This window comes from Magallana gigas, chromosome 2 (assembly GCF_963853765.1).
Source record: "Magallana gigas chromosome 2, xbMagGiga1.1, whole genome shotgun sequence".
Lineage (NCBI taxonomy): Eukaryota > Metazoa > Mollusca > Bivalvia > Ostreida > Ostreidae > Magallana > Magallana gigas.
Window position 1 is genome coordinate 59,225,088 of NC_088854.1, and position 20,419 is coordinate 59,245,506.

At 34.9% G+C, this 20,419-nt stretch overlaps 2 protein-coding genes across 2 annotated transcripts in view; both read left to right on the forward strand.

Annotated features, from left to right (window-relative positions):
• Positions 1 to 20,419, forward strand: part of LOC105327937 (alsin) — a 76,245-nt gene that overhangs the window by 52,352 nt on the left and 3,474 nt on the right. The window lies entirely within an intron of this gene.
• Positions 3,372 to 20,329, forward strand: LOC136273212 (alsin-like). The gene is made up of 9 exons (XM_066077537.1): positions 3,372 to 3,554; positions 4,211 to 4,320; positions 4,462 to 4,539; positions 4,908 to 5,044; positions 5,577 to 5,759; positions 17,513 to 17,633; positions 18,808 to 18,965; positions 19,319 to 19,416; positions 20,289 to 20,329. Exons 1-5 carry the CDS (start codon positions 3,476 to 3,478, stop codon positions 5,659 to 5,661), a joined length of 489 nt encoding a protein of 162 aa, XP_065933609.1. The 5' UTR covers positions 3,372 to 3,475; the 3' UTR covers positions 5,662 to 5,759; positions 17,513 to 17,633; positions 18,808 to 18,965; positions 19,319 to 19,416; positions 20,289 to 20,329.

The window sequence follows — 20,419 nt, forward strand, 5'->3', positions numbered from 1 at the left end:
ATTTTTTTTAATTCATTATATTTGTACACTTCTCCAGCAAATTAAAAAAGGGAGTTTTACTGAATTTAATTGCTTAAGGTGTAACCATGTATACAATTTTTTTTAAATAAAAACATATTTTTTTAATGTATGGATATCACACAAAACAGCAATTTTATGCGAAAAGTTTATGATGAATAAAATAGCTACTACATATTTAAAGGGATAATACGTAAATTCAAAAAATAATCATTAAGGTCTCATTTTTACCCTCCCCCCCCCCCCCCCAGTTAAAACATGTTAACATGTAAATCTACAGAATAAATAGGTAAAAACGATTATTTTTAATTAGATAAACTCGAGCTATAAACATTGATTCGTTAATTTGCGCTTCTTTGCTGTTGAATTTTGAACCAGTTCCATGATCAAAATTCCACGTTGCGGGTCAATTTTCAACGGATTAGGGTCTTTATTCAACAATTTTGGTCTCAATATTCAACGTGGAAAAATGACTCCCGGGTCAATTTTCAACCCGGGTCAAAATACTTTGTTACACCGGCGCCAGATAGCTCAGTTGGTAGAGCACTTGACTAGAGGTTCAGGGGGCCGGGTTCGAAACCCGGTCTGGTCCGTCATTATTTATCCCATCCCGTTACATTTGGTGCCGTGACCAAACCCTGGAACTGACAGGTGAACTCCTGTCAGTGGAAGAGCCTGGGGTGATCTTCGGGGACGAAGATCATTTAAGGGGGAGGAATGTGACGCTCAGACCGGTTCGAATACCGGCGCCAGATAACCTTAGCTCAGTTGGTAGAGTACCTGACTAGAGATTCAGGGGGCCCGGGTTCGAATCCCGGTCTGGTCCGTCATTGTTTCTCCAATCCCGTTACACTAATTATTGTATTTTTAAAAAAATATATTATAATAGTTTTTGTATTTTATTTAAATAATTCATATAGGCATGAAGAAGAAAATTGTACCTCAATGCGCTCAATTCCTCAAATCAAAAACATTCAAAAATTTAATTTATCTTCCCCATTATAATTAAACGACTTTTGTTTACCTGGAGTAAACTTGTGTGACTTTTATAACCTTACTCATACTTGATTGATAAATACACTGGATGAAAAATGTTGTTACATGACATGTTAAAAAGCTATCAAAATCAATGTATTTACAGGCTCATCACTCTATTTTACTAAGGCCCACCCATATTATACCCATATTTTAATACTAAGTACTTGAGACTTTGCCTGCTAGAAGTGGCATGACATCCCAGTACAAGCAACAATAATTACATGCGCCATAAAATCATTATCCTTGTTTATAGATCACCCAGTATATGATAGGTTTGTCTGAGGAAAACACATGTAGAATTTTATACCAGTGAAAACTTTAAAATCTATTAAAACCATTCATAAATGCATGTACTTCCTAAATTGTCGTACACCCATTATGCTCATATTGAGCTTAGATTTATTCCCCTCCAAACAAAGGTTGGAGTATTATTAGTCTGTATTGGAAAGCGCAAGTTATTATGACTTTGATTTTGTTAATGTTAAAAAGCCAAGTTTTATAGTTGATTCCTTTGTGAATAACGTGTGACGAATCACCATTTTGTTTAAAGTATTCAACATTCCAAACCTAACCTATGGAGACCCTCTGGATTGAAACACCAGAAAATGAAAAGCAAAGGTAATAGCTCCGTATCTTTCACTAAAAATGTTATTTTAAATTCCTACAATATAGTAGCAAAAATATCATCTAACTAACTCTGTAAAGCAGCGACCAGTTGGCTACTGGACTTACTATTTAAGATTCCTTATGGTGCACATCTCCATTCCAGGAACTTAATCTCCCTGATCACGCCGGAGGAAACACTTGTATTGTCTACTGCTGACGGCAACGGAAAGGTAAAAAGTCAAAAAGATAAACATTCTATAAATGTTCAGTTATAATAAATTTCTGTAAATTGTCATCTTTTAATCCTCAGCCCTATTTTCATTTTACTTAGCCGACAATTTAGCTGCTTTAAAATATGTATACAAGAAGTGTATCTTATCACTCTATTTATTTTAAGCTTCGTGAATCCTGTAATTTATTTTATTCTATACAGATTGCTCTGAACTCCACGATAAACAAAGTTCTGAGTCGTCCGAAGTCTTTGACACGTAGAAGGAGCCATGATCGCCTGACTCCACCTGACATCCGCTTTGCTAACCACCAGTTTATAAAACATGGCGTGTTCAAAGGGGCCACCTACTCCGGCTACTGGTTGTCTGGGAAGTTACACGGCTTGTATGTTTACATTTCACAGCTTTTATTTTGGATATTATTGGATGATCTGGAAAATTACACAGCTCGTATATTTAATATTTTTAGAAGATCTAGGAAATTAATATTATTTAGTATATTAACATTCTCACTCAATTGAAACGTGTACATCACACACAATAGTACTGTAGAAATGTCTGAGTTACACTTGATCCCAAAGTTCTTCTGGAATGATCTTTGTCTACGCCTCAATATAGATTATATGGCTGCTTTGTTCTTTGTCTCAGTATCCACACAACTAGTGTGGCCGTATTGGGGTATATGTGTCCTCCATCACAACATCACAATCTACTGTTACCTTTCTATGGTATCATGTTATATAAACTTTTCTATAATAGTATCATATGAAGAGTTCTTTTTCTTAATGTTTTAGCGGTGAGATGAAGTGGGCAGATGGACGGAAATAAGTTGGACACTTCAAGGAGGGATTACAGCATGGGTAGGAGAGAAAGAACGAGGAAGTCTGATTCAGCTGTTTCCTATAATGGACTTACTAGTAGACTATGTTGTAGTTAATCAGTAGGCTAACAATAACTAAGTAACCCAGGAGGGATACTGGAGAGACGGACTTCTACATGGACTGGCCAAAGTCAGGTATGTTATATAGATACAGTAGTTTAAGGACTGGGGGGGGGGGGGGGGGTACTGGAGAGACGGACTCCTACATGGACTGGCTAAAGTCAAGTCAGTTATAGATAAATTAGTTAAAGGATTGGGGGGGGGGTCTGGAAAAATGGACTCCTTCACGAACTGGCCAAAGTCAGGTCAGTTATACATTAGATCAAGGGATGGGGGGGGGGGGGGTACTGGAGCGATGGACTTCTACATTGACTAGCTAAGGTTGGATCAATTATAGATGCAGTATTTAAAATACTTGGTGGGGGTACTAGAGATATGGTCTCTTTTACTCTGGCTGTTTCATTATTCCTGCATATACATATCGCATTGTTTACAGTCCATCCTTGTATTCTTGTTAAATCCACAGTAGGTCCATAATTCAATTCATCATTATAGTCCTTGATATTTATTCTATTCTATTTAGATATTCTTATTATTTATTCTGTTTCTGTTAAAGTATTCTAACGGTGACCTGTATGAGGGAGCCTTTAAAGACGGACAGAGACACGGTCATGGCATCTATCGCCAGGGACAACACGCCTCAATGGCCGCCAGTGTTTACATTGGAGAGTGGGTGTCAGACAAAAAACATGGCTACGGAATCATGGATGATGTCATGAAAGGTGAGGTTGTACTGTCCATATGATGTCAGCAGCTTCCAGCAATATGGTGTCAGCAATTTTTCAGAGGTTCCAATTGTGTAGTTAATTTCAAATTGTTAAAAGTAGTGAATAAACTAAATTTATTTGATTACTATATACAGGGAAATATATGCCCCCATTGTATTTGCCCCTTTCCCTCTCGCTGTCAGTGGGTGAATCTCGATCTCTCAAATATCTTTTTTCAAACACAAAATTGTCTGGGTGAATTCTAGACAGAGCAAAAACCATGTGCAACTAAAGAAGGACGAAAAAATGGAGCAAAAATAATCATGCATACAGTAGTCATAAGTTATCCAGAAAGACACTCGGTAATGTGTTTCCTTGTCCAGTTTGACAGATTCGACTCATGGATTGTGTTTAAGGTTTGTGACTCTGCAATCTGGTATTTTTGCCCAATACTATATCTGTTAATTTTTAGAGTACATATATATTGTACAAGATGATGGGAATGATGACTTGGTAGTCCAAATGTTGACTGTTTTGAAGTGCTTGATAGTGATATCCTAATCTTACTGTCGAACTGGGGTTTTGTGATTTTCCCTCTTTGTACAATCATAATTAAGTATCCAGTGAATACACAGATAATGACCTCTAATTCTCTTTTTATGGCTGTCTAGGAGAAAAGTACATGTGGATGTGGCAGGATGACGTTAGACAGGGCAGTGGAATCGTGGTCACTCTGGACGGAATGTACTTCGAGGGCAACTTCACCAACGACAAGCTGACGGTTAGTAGAACAGAAAGGAATGAAATACACAAAAATTCTTCTTGACATTCTCCGTGAATAATCTATCTGTTGGTATAATCTTTACATAACTCTTTATGACTGTGTAAGCTGTGTGACTGACTTTGGCTGTTTCTGTGACAGGGGTTTGGTTTGATGATGACGTATGACAACAGCTGTTACGAGGGAGAGTTTGCAGGAATTACGCAACTGCAAGGAAAGGTCAGTAGTTTGGTAGATATGATACGAGATGTTTTGATTTTTTGAAAAAGTTAACTTGAACAAGGTGGAAAAATGTTTGTGGTGGTATAACATAATAACGGTAAGGAGGTTTTCCATAAACTATTTTTAAAAGATAATTATATGATGTGTATGTGATATAGGAAACTGGGGATCTCTAACCCTGAAACTACTGAAGGAGAGTTTAAAGTGTCACTTTGACATTAATATGTCCGTGATTTAATTTTAACATAATAATGCTGCACTTGTATGATAATTCAGCACTGTGTATGGTACCTATGAAATAGTGTAAACTAAATTAAATCATTTTGTGATGTGTTTGTGACAATTATATGGTGTGTATATGTTAGGGCAAGCTGAGAATGCCAAACCTTGACACCATTGAGGGGATGTTTAGTGGCTCGTGGAACGAAGGACTGAAAATCAATGGAGTCTTTAAGAAAGCTGAATATACAGACAGCAAGAAAACAGGACACAGACTCTCACAGTAAGTCTATGGATCTGTTTACAGAGGCATAGTATACCCTAAGTCCTTGAACCAATCCTTGTACATACTATATGTAGTTATTGTGAACCAAGTAATATACATGTTCATTAAAATCCTTGAGATTTGACAGCAAAATCTACTCGCGAATATTTGTTGCATGCAGGTATAAAACACACTTCTCGAAAAAAGAAAATAAAACTGCTTTCTGGGCATATAGAAAATGACACATATATTACGGTACTTGGTTTAGAGTATTCAGCATATCTTGTTCAACGTATGATTCATTCATTGACTCAGTATTATCAGGGATTTTGTTTGCAGCTTTGCATAGGAAATTATCATGTCTAACAAGTATATGAAGTTAATTCAACATTTCTAGTTGCTGTTTTGTTACCTATTAATTTAACATTCTCTGAAAAGTTCCTTAACCTGCAGTCATGCAGCTTCAGGACTTGAAACCCTGTTGCTTTTCTTACCTGATATTTTTCACTCTCTGACATTTACCAAGTCAGTTTTACCTTATATATTCAAGGATCTTCGGCACCATGGCCGTTCCTGCCAATCAAAAGTGGGAGGGCATGTTCCAGCAGAGCAGTGTATCAATGTATTCAGGGTAAAAGGTCAGGACCAACTTAATTAATACCCAGAATGCCTGGGAAAATATGGCAGTTACTCTGTCAAAGGGGAAGAAGAACATCAGAGAAATCCACCCAAAGTAAGAGATGACTACAGAGAACGTGCTGATATCAGCTTGTATATGTACATGTATATACATATTATCAAAACCGATTTCGTGAGGTTTTTCTGATAGCATCAGGATCAATTCTGACGGTTACGTCAGAGGTAACCAAACTGCTGGTGTGAAAACTTTATGATTGATCAACTTGAATTCTTAGGCGGAAGCTTACGGATTTCACCGAAAAGTTATTTTCCCATAACATCGGCTATTCCCTTGTGTTTAAATTCTATGCAAAATTCTGTCTGTGTAAGCTGGTGTTAAACCGTAGTCTCACTTAATGCTCTAGAGTACGCACAGACTTCTTCTTGATGGAAGAGGATCATAGAAGTTGGTTTGCGACAATGGCATTTAGACAAAGTACCTGCATGTCTCAACAATATATGGTAAAGAAATTGTGTTTTTTGAATGTTCAAAACTTTCAGGGGCAGTAATTGCTAGAAAGTTTTAAGTCTCTATCTCTTATGGTTTCCGAGAAGTAGCGAAAACAAGTACTCATGTAAAGGGGGCATTAACTCTATAACTGTTTCAAGGTTTGGGTTGAAGGGCTATATTTTTAAGTGCCTTAAAGAGTCCTACCACATTATTGATATTTTTTTATACCAGCATAAACAATAGAAATATAAAAAAAAACATTGATTTCCTGACTTTCGACCTTGACCTTTATGTCATTTTAATCGGCCAAGGTGAACACTTCCATCCTATGTGGTCTAATGTCTCTATCATGAATGGTTCCTGACTTGTTTGTGTTTTTATTGAAGTTTAGGAATTTTCTGGGCAATAACTGTTAGTAGGAGGCGTCAAATCCTTTCGGTATGAACAGATTGAAGAAGCCTCTTGGTGAATTACAGATATTGGTAAGAGTTTCAATTCTCTACCTGTAACGGTTTAAGAGGAGAAGTGATAACAATCATTTTGTAATAAACATGTAGTAATTCCATAATTATTTCAAGGTAAGCCGAAAGGTTATATTTTGAAATGTCTTCAGAAATTCCACTACATCCATGAAAAAGTTTCTTAATACCACTTCATTTATATGAAATCTCATTAATATACAGATTTTTGAATGACCTTGACCTTTGACCTTATGCGAAGGTAGATGTTTCAATCCCAAGTAGACCAATATCTCTATAATGTATGGTAAAAATCCTGTGTTTTTTTTAATGTACGAAACTTTCAGCGGCAAGAACTGCTAGAAGGGGGCCTCAGGCCCATTTGTTATGAACAAATTGAAGGAGTCTCTAAATGAACTAATCGGAAATACAGCATGGATGTAGACGCTTCAGCTGATGTTACGTTGCATTGAGTGGTGACACTTTCTAATTGGTGTGTATTTCAATTGTGATTCGCAACAAACAATCTTATTGGTGCATTTATATAGACCCACCCATTTATCAAATTCATGTTGAGAACATGATGCTAACATGTGGAAAAAAATGTTGGAGAAAGAAAACTTACAATAAAATTGTACTTGCAAGTAAAAATTTACTAACAGAGTTATTTGAGAACAAACGGGACGCGATGTTTCGAACATGTGTTAATACGAGGGTTGTTTGGAAATTATTGAGACAACATGGATATTTCCATTTCTAAGTGATGAATTATAGTGAAAATTGTCATGAACATTGACATTGACCTTAACAATTACCTAAAGATAGTAATATTTAAAAAAATGTTTAATATTTTGTTTACAACGGTAGATAAACAAATCGGTGGTCGGGGTATGCGGCGCAAGCATAAACTCGGAGAATAAGAAAACTAAAACATCGTCATCTAAGTGTCCGCAAACTTACAGCTTATACCAAAAGAAATCAGAATATATATGTTCATTTTGCTATTTATTGTGACTAACTTTTGATCAAGTTTCACTAGTGTTTGAGTTGAAATACGGATATGGTACAGATATATATACCAAGCAATAGGAATTTGAAAACGACGGTATATAGAAATTTAACGTCAAGGCAGCGCAGCAAATATACATCAAATTGATGGAAATTTCGGAAAAAGACCTTTAATGCCACCCAATTGCTTTTACAAAAACTATACGATGGCAAGGGATACAGAACTTCAGTTTATCGTCTTTTTTCACTAATTGTTTAGCTAGAATTCAGACAAAGTGACTAAATATCAAGTACTTTTTACACACTAACTGATGTCAACAGTTCTAAAATATGTACACAGAATCACTGTAGGAGACATTTCACAGTAATTTGACTTTCAGTTAGAAATGACCAGATTTTTTTCACAAAATTGAAGAATGGAGGGAATATCCGAATGTTGACATTTTGAAATGTAAACAAAAAATGAGAAATGAAGAATTCATTCTAATTTCCCTTTGTTTGTTAGGTGTTTAAAACATAGGATCAATAAGAAGCGTTTAAATGACGTTGCGGTATGTTTGCGGTTGTGCCAGGTCACGGGGCGATGGCAACTTGGTCAGCTTACCAGGAATGATATAATCATGCTATGAACAATAAATTTTTTACATTGATAAACTCTATCCTGGTGTACATTTTGGTGAAATTTCAAGGTTTATCTTTTTCCCCAAGGAAATAAGAGTAAATGTCTCAATAATTTCCAAACAACCCTCGTAATGTTAGTGGAAAAAAAAAGAAAGAAAAGGTTCTCTAAAAGCATTGATACTGGGATCTCGGTATTATTCTCCGTTGAGAAGTGGAGAGGCAACGAGAGGCATTATAGCCTACATCTATATGTAGGCTACGCCTGTCCACCTCTCAAAAGGGAATACAGAATAAGGTTTATCACAGATCAGTCCAAAATTAAAGATGTTTGTGCCGTAAATTCTCAGTGTTGTGTACATGTTTGAAAACACATACATGTACACTTTTAGAAGTGTGTAATTCATCGGTTGAAGTTCAATAAAATGCAATTTCAAAATGCAGTATTTATATCAATATCTGTTGAGAATTCTATGGAATAGGCTACAACAAAATAAATATTGTTCAACTTAAATTGATGGCTGGCCAAATTGTATACCCTATTGAGCAATTCTGCAGGCTATTGAAATCTACAGGTATGCTGTTATTTGCTGTAACTGAGTTATCTTTCCTTGAAATAGGCCCTTGTCCTTCATTATTTAAAAGTATATATTTTTCTGAATATATATTTTTTAAGTTCACTAAACTTCAAGACAGAACAAAGACAATGAATGAATAGTTAAAACAAAATGAAAGTACAACACCTGGATAAGAAAATTACCACATCTAAAAATAGCATGGTAATTCCACAGGGGTAAGGTGTTGTCCTTCAAAATGGAGTCATTTCCAACAATAATGTAAGTGAAAATCAATCTTCTAATTTTTATTTAAATTTGGTTATTATGTTGTATTAAATGTTGAACATTTAAAAAATGGGTGTTGATTGATTTTTAATGTTTCGATATTTTTAATTATGAAAAATAAAAAGCACATCCTCAATGGCTTATTTTATAAGCAGTCTCCAAGCCATTTTTTAAATCCATCAAAAAAGCCTCTTCTCTCCTTTTAGATATAACAAAGCTTGAAACAAAGGTTTTCAATTACATGTAGTATTTTTTAACCATCTTGGTATTAAGCAATTAATAAATTTTAGGATACATAGAATCTCAACTCCACTGCAACATTAATGAACTGCCCTCCAAAAAATGATGTTTTTAAAAACAATGAATTCATCAAATAAATCGCAAATTCTTAAACAATAAAATGCTTTTTTGGTGATTCATTCAGGATATGAAGGTAGTGACATTGCAGAAAAAATACAGAACCCGCGTTAGCTACCTTCTTAAAAAACTTCTATGACGTCACCCATTGTATTTAGTCAACGTTTATTTTCACTATTCAATCAGCAGTTGTTGGAGATATAAATATCCAACTGATAGGAGTTGGATATTTTTAATATCCAACCGTCAATCAGTTGGATATTCAGATATCCAACAGGGTATTTAACAAAGAAAACTGAAAAAATGTTGAAACGTGTATTTCCAACATAAACCAAATTTATAAAACAGAATTTTTTCATCCAAAAATGTATATCCGATAAGCCACGAATTAATTTTTTGCAGAAATATCTCCTTTTCTTAATTTTGATAGATTCGGGATCACATGTAAATCACTTTCTTAAACTTTTAGACTTCCTCTTTGACCCTTGAACCATATCACTCCTTCTAATTAGTTTAACAATATAGAAAATATTGTCGCATTATGACTTCATAAGACTCCTATCAATTTTTTAGATAAATAATCGTCTGTTAATTGACGTCAAAATTCTGATTTTTCCTTTCTCCATGCAAGTTTAAAATATCATTCAAACGGTATTCATGTCTTTCCAGGAACTGTGGATCTCTATATACATTGTACAAGTGAGTACTTTGCGTTAAAAAATTCATCTTCTAAATCTCTGTCTGCTCAGTACAGCGGTATGGTTTTCTAAAACATGCGCACCTGTTCACTCGTCCATGATTTAAAAGGTGTGTTTGGTTAGGCTATTGTGTATGGTATTCCTGGAATTATACTTTTGTATGACATCACAGTTGGATATATGAATGGATCAATGCTTCTTAGAGGCTCAAATGGGGAATTTTTTTAAGTAAGATAAATAACTCGATAGTGTTGAATAGTTTAGAGAAAACATCCCCTCCCCGGGCCTTCGGCCCTCGGAGGGAATGTTTTCTCTAAACTATTCAACACCATCTCGTTATTTATCCATTACATAATCTGCATGAATCAATTCAAAGAAAGCATTTTATTGTTTATTTTAAGGGTGTTGTTTACTCAGGGTTTGAGTTCTCGAATTCGGATTGTTATAAAGTTCAATGTCATGAGTAAAATTTGTTCTGAACACAAAAAGTATTTATGAAATGAATTATTATTGACAAAACATTCAATATTTTTACTTTAATATGGAATTAGGCTAAAACAAAAATTGACTTTTAGCCAAACAGAGGAAATTCGGACTAAATTTTGCAGATTTTGTTTTCTGCTAAAAGTTTATTGGCAGTAGTCTATTATTAAAAGTTAGGATTTTATATTTAAGTCTATGTAATTTTGCATATTTTCCGTTGGTTTTACCTCACTTATTCATTAAAATAATCTTATGGCACGAATTATAAAAATATTGAGAAATGCTTAAAAACGATAAAAGACACCATATCTCAAAATTTTGATCATTGACCTCATATAAATTTTATGCCAACAGAATAAGGTCAATATAAGTAGTTTAATACCATAAATGTTTTTGTATTATCATCATTCAATTTTTTGTAAAATTGGAGCAAAAGTGGGTAGGGATTTGAAAACTGATAGAGGAAATTCGGACTGGATTATTTCTTAAAATTGTTGCTGAAATCTTAATGCAGTGTACTTATTTAGTGCCACTACCATTCATAAACGGTATCTTATTTTTTAAAGTGTTTACTTATTTGTAATATTTTTATAATTAAAACAATCTCAATCGTAGAGTAAAATTTTATGGGATTTTTCTTGATTTTTCAATAAATATTCAATGGCCATTAACTCAAAAAGTAGGTCATTGACCTACTTTTCTGAAAGTGAAAAATAAGAATACAAGCAAAGGTCTATAACACACAATAGATGGTTTTTCATTATCATCAGTGGATTTTTTTTCATTCTGAGTAAACGTCATCCTTAACATCTTTCTTTCAAGTAATTAATAAATTGATTATGAAAAGTTAGTAAAATTCACTAAATTACTGTTGATGTTCATAAGTACGTTTACTTAGCTAAAAGAAACAGCCAAATTGTCTCTTGTGAGGCTTTGAGTCTGACATCATCATGATTATTTCGTGTAATCTGTGATTTTTCATAGCTTTTCAATCGATAAATGGGTGTGTCAATTTCGGTCCTGTCAGTTTCAGCTGTTGTAGTTATTATCGATAAATGAGGCATGTTGATTTCAGTCTGGCTTTTTCTATAGAGCTATGAATTAAGTTTAAGTTTTTAAAAGATATAGTCTCACAAAATAATACTTGATAGATGTAAATATAAAAGTCAGAGTAAATGCTGCTGACAAGGACTTCATTGTGAATTCACAGTCAAATGTTACAATAATATCATTTCTGCTGACTAAAATTCCTGGCATTAACACAAAGGTGCAAAACGATTTTGAAATCCAATATTAAATTCATATTTCAGGTTGTGAATTACTTCTATATATCAAATGTTATGTTTTAGAAATGAGACATGTCAACATCACAATTCCCTTATATAGTAGCCACTTGGAACAGCAGACTTAATTTCTATGATATGTGAATGAATGATATAACCAACATTTATCTTTATTTTTTCTGTTTTCAAAAGTATGCATTTTATTAATAGTAGATGTGAAGGAATACATTACATGTCTGAGTCAGTGTTAGTGAGGATGTGTCAGATAGTGGGGACCTCACAACAGGTGGCTATGAGGAGGGAGGTAGGGGAGATCGGGGAGATAGTGGAGAGACAAGTGACACGGTATGATGGGATCATTGAGATGGTGAGTGGAAGTCACAGAGAAGGTTTCAGACTGGAGGGATCAGATGTGGACTTTATGTACTGGCCAAACAATCACCGAGCGATCATGGACATGTCTCAGTCTGAGTATTACAACACAGCCAATACAACCTTGGTTTTTGCTGACAGTTCTGAGAGTCCACCAGGATTCACTCTACTTCAGTTACTGACATCAACAAGATATAGAGAAGTCCGGTCAGCATGTGTCAGAATGAATGACAGAGTCTATATATCTAGTTCTATATACAGAGAGTTAACTTGTTCTACAGTAATTCCTAATTCTACTGTACATGGACCCTGTGGTAGTGGTGTTATAGGAGTAGTAGAATATGACAGTGCCTGGTGTTTCGTTTGTGACTTTTGGCCTTCGTCTGCCTCCTCATGGATAGACAGATGTCATTCATGGCCTGATCCTGAAGTTGTCAGTGACATTGTCAGAAATGGATGTCACTTTGTAGCAATAGGACACCCATTAGGACCCCATGGAAATAGAGAATGGAGATTTTCATTTTCTCTGGCAGAATATAAACTTGTGTCATCAATGAACCACTGTCAGTTTTTGACTTATGGGTTGTTGAAACTTTTTTTAAAAGAAGTTGTAAATCAACAATCAGAAGAAACCAATAAACTGTTGTGTTCCTATCACATGAAGACAACAATTTTCTGGGTGATTCAACAAAACACACTACCTCACTGGAGTCCACAAAATTTCTTGGCCGGTTTCTGGATCTGCTTTAAACTCCTCCTTAAATGGGTGTATGAGGGAGTTTGTCCAAACTTTTTTATCCCACAAAACAACCTATTTCTGACAAAGGTCCATGGCTCAGCACAAAACAGATTGTTCCTACAGTTACATGAATTGTACAAGAAAGGTCTGGCCTGTCTGTTACAGAGTTCTTCTATCAGGTCCTATATCATTGATGTCCTGTACAATCCTAGACTTTCTCTGTGTACAGATGAAAGTATGATGAGGTCTCAAGTTGATTATGATGAAGAACTTGTCAGGGAGTCCTCTATAGCTGCCATACCTTCAACAGACCTATGTGGCCTTACAAAAGCCACACACACAATAGAACAGTTGGTAGAGTCACCCCTGACACACTTTCAAGTGGTTACAATACAGAGTCTTACGGCTTCTTTATTTCAGTGCACTGCATTTCAATTACACAACATTTACACTAACACAGGTTGCAACAAACAGATGTATAATGCAGACAAAATGTCCTGTCACATGCTGAAATTAGCAGCAAAGTTTGGGTGTATTTCTGATATGTTGTACATTGCCATATATTATTACAAGACACTAAGATATAGGGAAGCTTTATCTGTTATAGAGATGACAAAGGTCAAGTTAGCACAGCCATATCTTATGTTTATGAGACATGTAGACAGAGAGAGGTATACTGAGGCTGTAGGGGGACAGACCTGGTCTACAAAGATCAGACAGGCTGTAGCATGGGATATAAAACTTTACAACAGAAATTGTTATATCAGTGAACTAAATCAAGAACAACAGTCTGCTCTACAGAACAGACTGCCTACATTATATATCCCAGTGCTTGTAATGTTACACTTCCTAGAGTTCTTGTGTTACAGACACATTGATACAACATTATCACAAGCAGCTCTAGATGAGCTACGGGTCCTAGTCCACCATGATCAGGAACTGTATGTATTTGATCTATACAAAGATATCTCCTGGGAGATCCTGGGGATCTGTCAACAGATCACAGGGAACCTCCAGGCTGCTCTATACTCATACCAACAGTCACTCACACAGTATCCTTACAACCAAATACAAGCTGCTACACACAGGAGAATACAGGACATAATTAGAACAATCTCACACCAGCAAATAATTACCTAAAATATAGGAAACATTCTGAGATTGAAAGCCACTAACAAACTTATATAATTATTGTCAAAGATAAAACAGATTGTATAACGACATTCCTGCATTACGACAAATCAATCCTTGAATCACATGATAAAAAAAAATCAGTCATAACATGCTTGAAAACTCACCATATTTTCATGGATTTATAGCATTTTTATATGATTATATTCATCTTAAATCAATTACGTACATGATTCAAAATTCCTTAAACTAAACAGGTTTGTAAATGCAGTCATTATATTACAATACTTTTGATATCAAGTCGATAAAATTGCAGTTTTTTAAATAAACGATTCATGTTTATTGATAAATATTTACATCGACCAAGTATTATTCCCTCTATTTCTTACGGAAACTTAAAGTTCATTCATAGCTCTTTCGGAACAGTCGTTCAGACTGAAATTTACAAACCATGTTTATCAATTATAATTATGTTCAAAGATAAGACAGATTGTATTATGACATTCCCGCACTACGACAATCCTTGAATCACATGCTACTTTGGGTCTATTTCATGGGAATTTGACAACTGTACATGTGACTTATTTTTATTTGTTAAATTTCTGTTGTTTGTTAGCAGTAGATGTAACATAGCGTTGCCTCTAAGTTATGTACGACGGAATGTGTGAATAGTAATACATTGCAGTGGGTCTGGGTTTAGCAGTGTTATACAATACAGATACATTAACTACAATATCCTTGACCAGATAAAGTCTGTGACGGAAGGAATGTACTATGCTTTGCTAGTCCAGTTTGAAATACTGTATTATGATTTATTTGTCATTATCAACAGTGTACTGTACTGCTGTATTTATGCAATGTTTATTGTATTTCTAATTTTTTCATATTACAACAATGCACTGAAAGAAAGCATTCTATTTCAAATGCGCTGATGTTTGATCAATTTCTTGACATTTATATTTGCAATCTACAGTATATGCATTTGTTGCAATACAGTTTAACTTTTTTTTATTATGATGTTGTTTATTTCTGCAAGTTATGAAAATATGTAAAAGTCCCTAAATCTTTCCGTACATGTATTTTATCTTTTATACCAAAAAAGGGAGGCTCAGGAGCCATATCGCTCACCTGGGTAACATTGGTCATAACTCTAATCAGCAAGCGGGAATGTGTATTTGGAATCAAAACACATGCTATCTAGTTTAATAATAGCTGCAGAACTGTAGCTCTCCGGGGAAAAAATATTGACAGACTGGAGAGCTACAGGGCCACCCATTGAAAAAATTGTATATTTATTGCGCAGAAAAACGTACGCTATTTTTCAACTGATTTACCTTATTTATACGCAAATTCTGTGAAAACAATTAGTACCATTAAATTCTCCATGCAATTTACTACTGATATCGTCTGTTCACTTGCCTCGGATAGGCTTTTAAACACCATCACCAGTCCCGTTAATTCATGTGGTGCACTTTGTTTACATGTAAAAATGGCGACTCTCGATCTCGATGTAAATTCAACATACTTGATTTTTCGAGGTCGGTAGCGTGTTTCGATGAAAGTCTAGGGCAAATAAAGAGGCGATATCAGTAGTAAATTGCATGAAGAATTGAATGGTACTAATTGTTTTCACAGAATTTGCGTATAAATAAGGTAAATCAGTCGAAAACTAGCTCACGTTTTTCTGCGCAATAAATATACAATTTTTTCAATGGGTGGCCCTGTAGCTCTCCGGTCTGTCAATATTTTTTTCCCGGAGAGCTACAGTTCTGCAGCTAGTTTAATAAGAACAGTGGAATCTCTCTCTCTCTCTCTCTCTCTCTCTCTCTCTCTCTCTCTCTCTTTCTCTCTCTGTCTTTTTCTCTCTCTCTGTAAGGAGGTGATAAAAGTAGTCTCAAGCCACGGTCCAGAGTATGCATAGCTCTCTCCTAGATAGTAGATGATCATGTCTACTGTCGTACATGTTGACCGTGGTTTGCATTGATGGCTTACTTTCCAGTCAAAGTGATTGAATGAATTTCTCAATTTCTACACCTTTCAAATGGCAATCGACATTCAATAAACGAATTGAACAATGATATGAAAGAACTTTAGACAGAATTGGAAAGTGCAAAGGGGTTTATCTACATGTAGGCAGAACTAAGCTATCTTTGCTTGTCAAGTTTCAAATTCGTTTATTCTTCCTTACCCTACCACATGCCATGGTATAGATTTACACACGCGTAAATCTTTACCAAACATACAATACCATACATTTTACCACAGATTGTAATTTCTTCACTTGTGTCTGAATTCCTTTAAATGCCATCACCAGCCCCATACAGTAGCGTGGTTTGTTTACATGTAAAAATGACGACTCCTGATCTGCTTTATGAGGTCGATTTGCCTAATTTAAAAAATGATTTATTAGGAGAGAGTTTGGGGCAAGTAAAGTGACAATTACATTTATGAACAGTTGTAAACTGAATAAAGAATTTTTAAATGGATTATTTGCACAGAATGTGGTATGATATAATGTTAATTATATCTGTTCACAGGGGCTTCTATATATGTCATAGAGAGCAGAGTAGATAAGAACCCCTGTGATCTGATCAAAACTAGCGTAATTCATGCAACTAAATTGTAAGTTTTTCATAATTAAGATTGATCTGTACATTTCATAGTTATGTACACATATAATCAAACCCATTTTTTTCCTTAAAGCTACAGCCATATTTATCGTGTGTTTTTTATGTCACAAGTGTACAACAATTACCCCAATTCTGATTGCCATGAGAAACAGGCGAATTTTTCATTTTCTGTTATATTGTTGTTTTGTCTGTACATCATTTAGTCTGCACCAGCAGCCAATCAGCGGTAAGCTAAATCCACCAAAAAGACAGTTTGTGGTTAAGGAGTGGGTATGGTTTATGCATGACATAGCTGACAGACTTGAACGCAATGCTACACCGGTATTGAAAAAACCTCACCAAATTCATTATGATAATAATACTGTAGGTATTTAAATGCATATGTGTTTTGTCAGTTAATATTTCCATTGATCATAAATGTATAAGCTGAGATTGGGCAGGTATTCTAGTATGGATAAAAATTTAGTTTGTGATCTGAAATGGTTTTGTTGGAATTTAATTTTGTTCTTGACCATATACATGTAAACACTTTGATTTTATTTGTGAATATGAACCCCCAAAGAATATTTCTGTTTTAATTAAATACAGTACATTCAAAATATCTAACACGTCAATTTTGAAAAGGAATCACATATATTGTTAATTTGCAATGTGTACTCATGTTTCCATCAAATATATAATCATGTTTTTTACCTGTTGTTCACCTGTTCTACCTGTCTTACCTGTGTTTCTGGTCAGTCCCTCCAATAAGATACGGAGGATTCTGTCCCTAGCGGAGGAGTTGGAGACGATCCCTCCTCACAGCAAGGGAAGACTGACTGTGGAGTACTACCACCAGATCAAAATCTACCTACACAAGGTCAGTCAAACGGTCATACCATCACAGAATAAGCCGCTAGTACTACCGCCATATAATTAATACTTACACAATGTCAGTCAAACGGTCATACTATCACAGAATAGGCCGCTAGTACTACCGCCATATAATTACATACTTACACAATGTCAAACGGTCATACCATCACAGAATAGGCCACTAGTACTACCGCCAAATAGTTAAATACTTACACAATGTCAAACGGTCATCTTGTCACAGAATAGGCCGTTAGTGTTACATGTAGCTTCATAGAAAGACCTACTTAAAGGGACTTGGACACGATTTAAGATCAAATTTTTTAAAAAATTTTTATGTATAAAATGGTTTACTAGTGCATTTTAAATGATGGACCAAAATATTGAATGTTTAAGTCAAGTTACAAGCGAGATACAGAGGTAAGAATTGGTTGTTATGTAATCAAAGCTCAAGTCTTATAGTTGTTTACAAAAAATGTAATGTAGAGAATTACCATTTCTTTGACAAAATGACATGTAAAAACAATTTAAACTAATTCAGTATCTTCATAAATACTATTAATAACAAAAGAAAGATACATTTAATTGAAACTTGCACCAATACAACACATATGTAAAAATGACAACATTCGGGCTTTCTTTACAAAACAAAGAATTATGAACTCTGCATCTTGCTTGTAACTTAATATTTGACTTTCAAATTTTGACAAAAGATTATAAGCTTCTATATTTATCAGTATAAACATTGAAAATGGAGAAATAAAATTTGAAAATTTTAAGTCAAATCATGTCCTAGTCCCTTTAATACACAATGTCAGTCATACTGAATAAACTATAGTTTTATATTGTGATTTTTACCTGAACGATAATTAAGAAGTAAGAAATCAGTCCCAGGATATATAAGATGTGAAGTATTTTGTTCTTTCCAAAAATAACTATAGAAGATTGATAGGTCTATATTACAGTAAAACACGGTTATAACGAAGTGCCAGGGATGAACCATTTTGCTTCGTTATCAGCGGAATTCATTATATCCGTCAAGTTAACAACATGTAATAAAGTTTTAGGGATTGAAAATCACTTCGCTGTAAGCGTCAATTCATTTTAAGTGTGTTCGCTATAACCGTGTTTTACTGTACATACTTTTATTTTGTGGTACTTTCACTTTGTGTTGTTCTAAGGCTTTTGACCTGCCCATTCACCACCTGGGTAAGCTAATGGAGGGCCTGGTAGATGTATTCCGTGCGGCGTATATCGGAGTGGGAGCCCACCCAAGACTGTTGGACCATGCTGTAAAGGAGATCACTTCATTTGTGTCCAGACTCTATAATTGAGTCAGGTAACACCTTTTGCCATACACTGTGCCATCAGGTAACACTTTTTACTATACACATTGCCATCAGGTAACACTTTTTGCCACTGTACCATCAGATTACACCTTCTAAGATACAAACATTGTGCCATAGGATTTACATGTATTTGTGGGAACACACAGTAGCATTTATCTGTAGTCACTACAGTATTTACTTGAAGTTCTCTATAGAATTTACAAGTAGTTGTTGAAAGGAATTACCTTTAGTTATCTTTAAGAATCATCTGTATTCATCTATGAGAAGTACTTGAAGTTATCTATAGGAATTACCTGTAGTAGTTTGTAGGAATTACCAGTAGTTATTTTTGCTCTACCCACAGGATCCTGTTCCCAGACCTCTCAGAGACGGGGGACCTCTGCTGATTGAAGCCGAAGCAGCCAGTGAAGGAGGGACAACTCCAGAGACGGACAACATTACGTAAGTACCCCGCTGTCTAACACACTCTTTGAAGTATTTTACAAACTTATTCCTCTTATGACATTTTTGTAAAGTTTGATTACACAGTCCATTTCTTCTTATTTAATCTTAGGTAGAGGTACTGTTTCTCAAAAATGTTATTCAAAGCAGGTTTTATTTTTATTAATTAAATTTTCGTATAGGATGAGCCTTACTATACACATAGGCAATTAGGCCTCACAATAGGCGGAGCTCTGTCATGTGACATTTTTGTAAAAAAATCAATGTGAAAAGAGTGCTCACATGAATTTCTTTAAAGTTATAGGCTGTAATTGGGAAACACAATTTAGTGTTAACAGTTATAGGCTGTAATTGATGATACATAATTCAGTGTTAACAGTTATAGGCTGTAATTGATGATACATAATTCAGTGTTAACAGTTATAGGCTGTAATTGATGATACATAATTCAATGTTAACAGTTATAGGCTGTAATTGATGATACATAATTCAGTGTTAACAGTTATAGGCTGTAATTGATGATACATAATTTAGTGTTAACAGTTATAGGCTGTAATTGATGATACATAATTCAGTGTTAACAGTTATAGGCTGTAATTGATGATACATAATTCAGTGTTAACAGTTATAGGCTGTAATTGATGATACATAATTCAGTGTTAACGGTTATAGGCTGTAATTGATGATACATAATTCAGTGTTAACGGTTGTAGGCTGTAATTGATGATACTTAATTCAGTGTTAATAATTATAGGCTGTAATTGTTGATACATAGTTCAGTGTTAACAGCTACAGGCTGTAATTGATGATACATAATTCAGTGTTAACAGGTATAGGCTGTAATTTATGATACTTAATCCTAATTGTTACAGGCTGGTGGTGAGCTGTGGTACCCTCATACACCCGATCCTCCTCCCTAAGATCTACCCACCCCTGTTTGACCTTTATGCACTCTACAATGACAAAGAAGATGAGAAGTATTGGGAAAGGGTGAGGAAACTGA

Coding starts and splice junctions, on each gene's coding strand:
- LOC136273212 (XM_066077537.1), top strand. CDS start 3,476: ATGGCCGCCAGTGTTTACATTGGAGAGTGGGTGTCAGACAAAAAACAT. Junction 3,555..4,210: donor CATGGATGATGTCATGAAAG/GTGAGGTTGTAC, acceptor ATGGCTGTCTAG/GAGAAAAGTACATGTGGATG. Junction 4,321..4,461: donor TCACCAACGACAAGCTGACG/GTTAGTAGAACA, acceptor TTTCTGTGACAG/GGGTTTGGTTTGATGATGAC.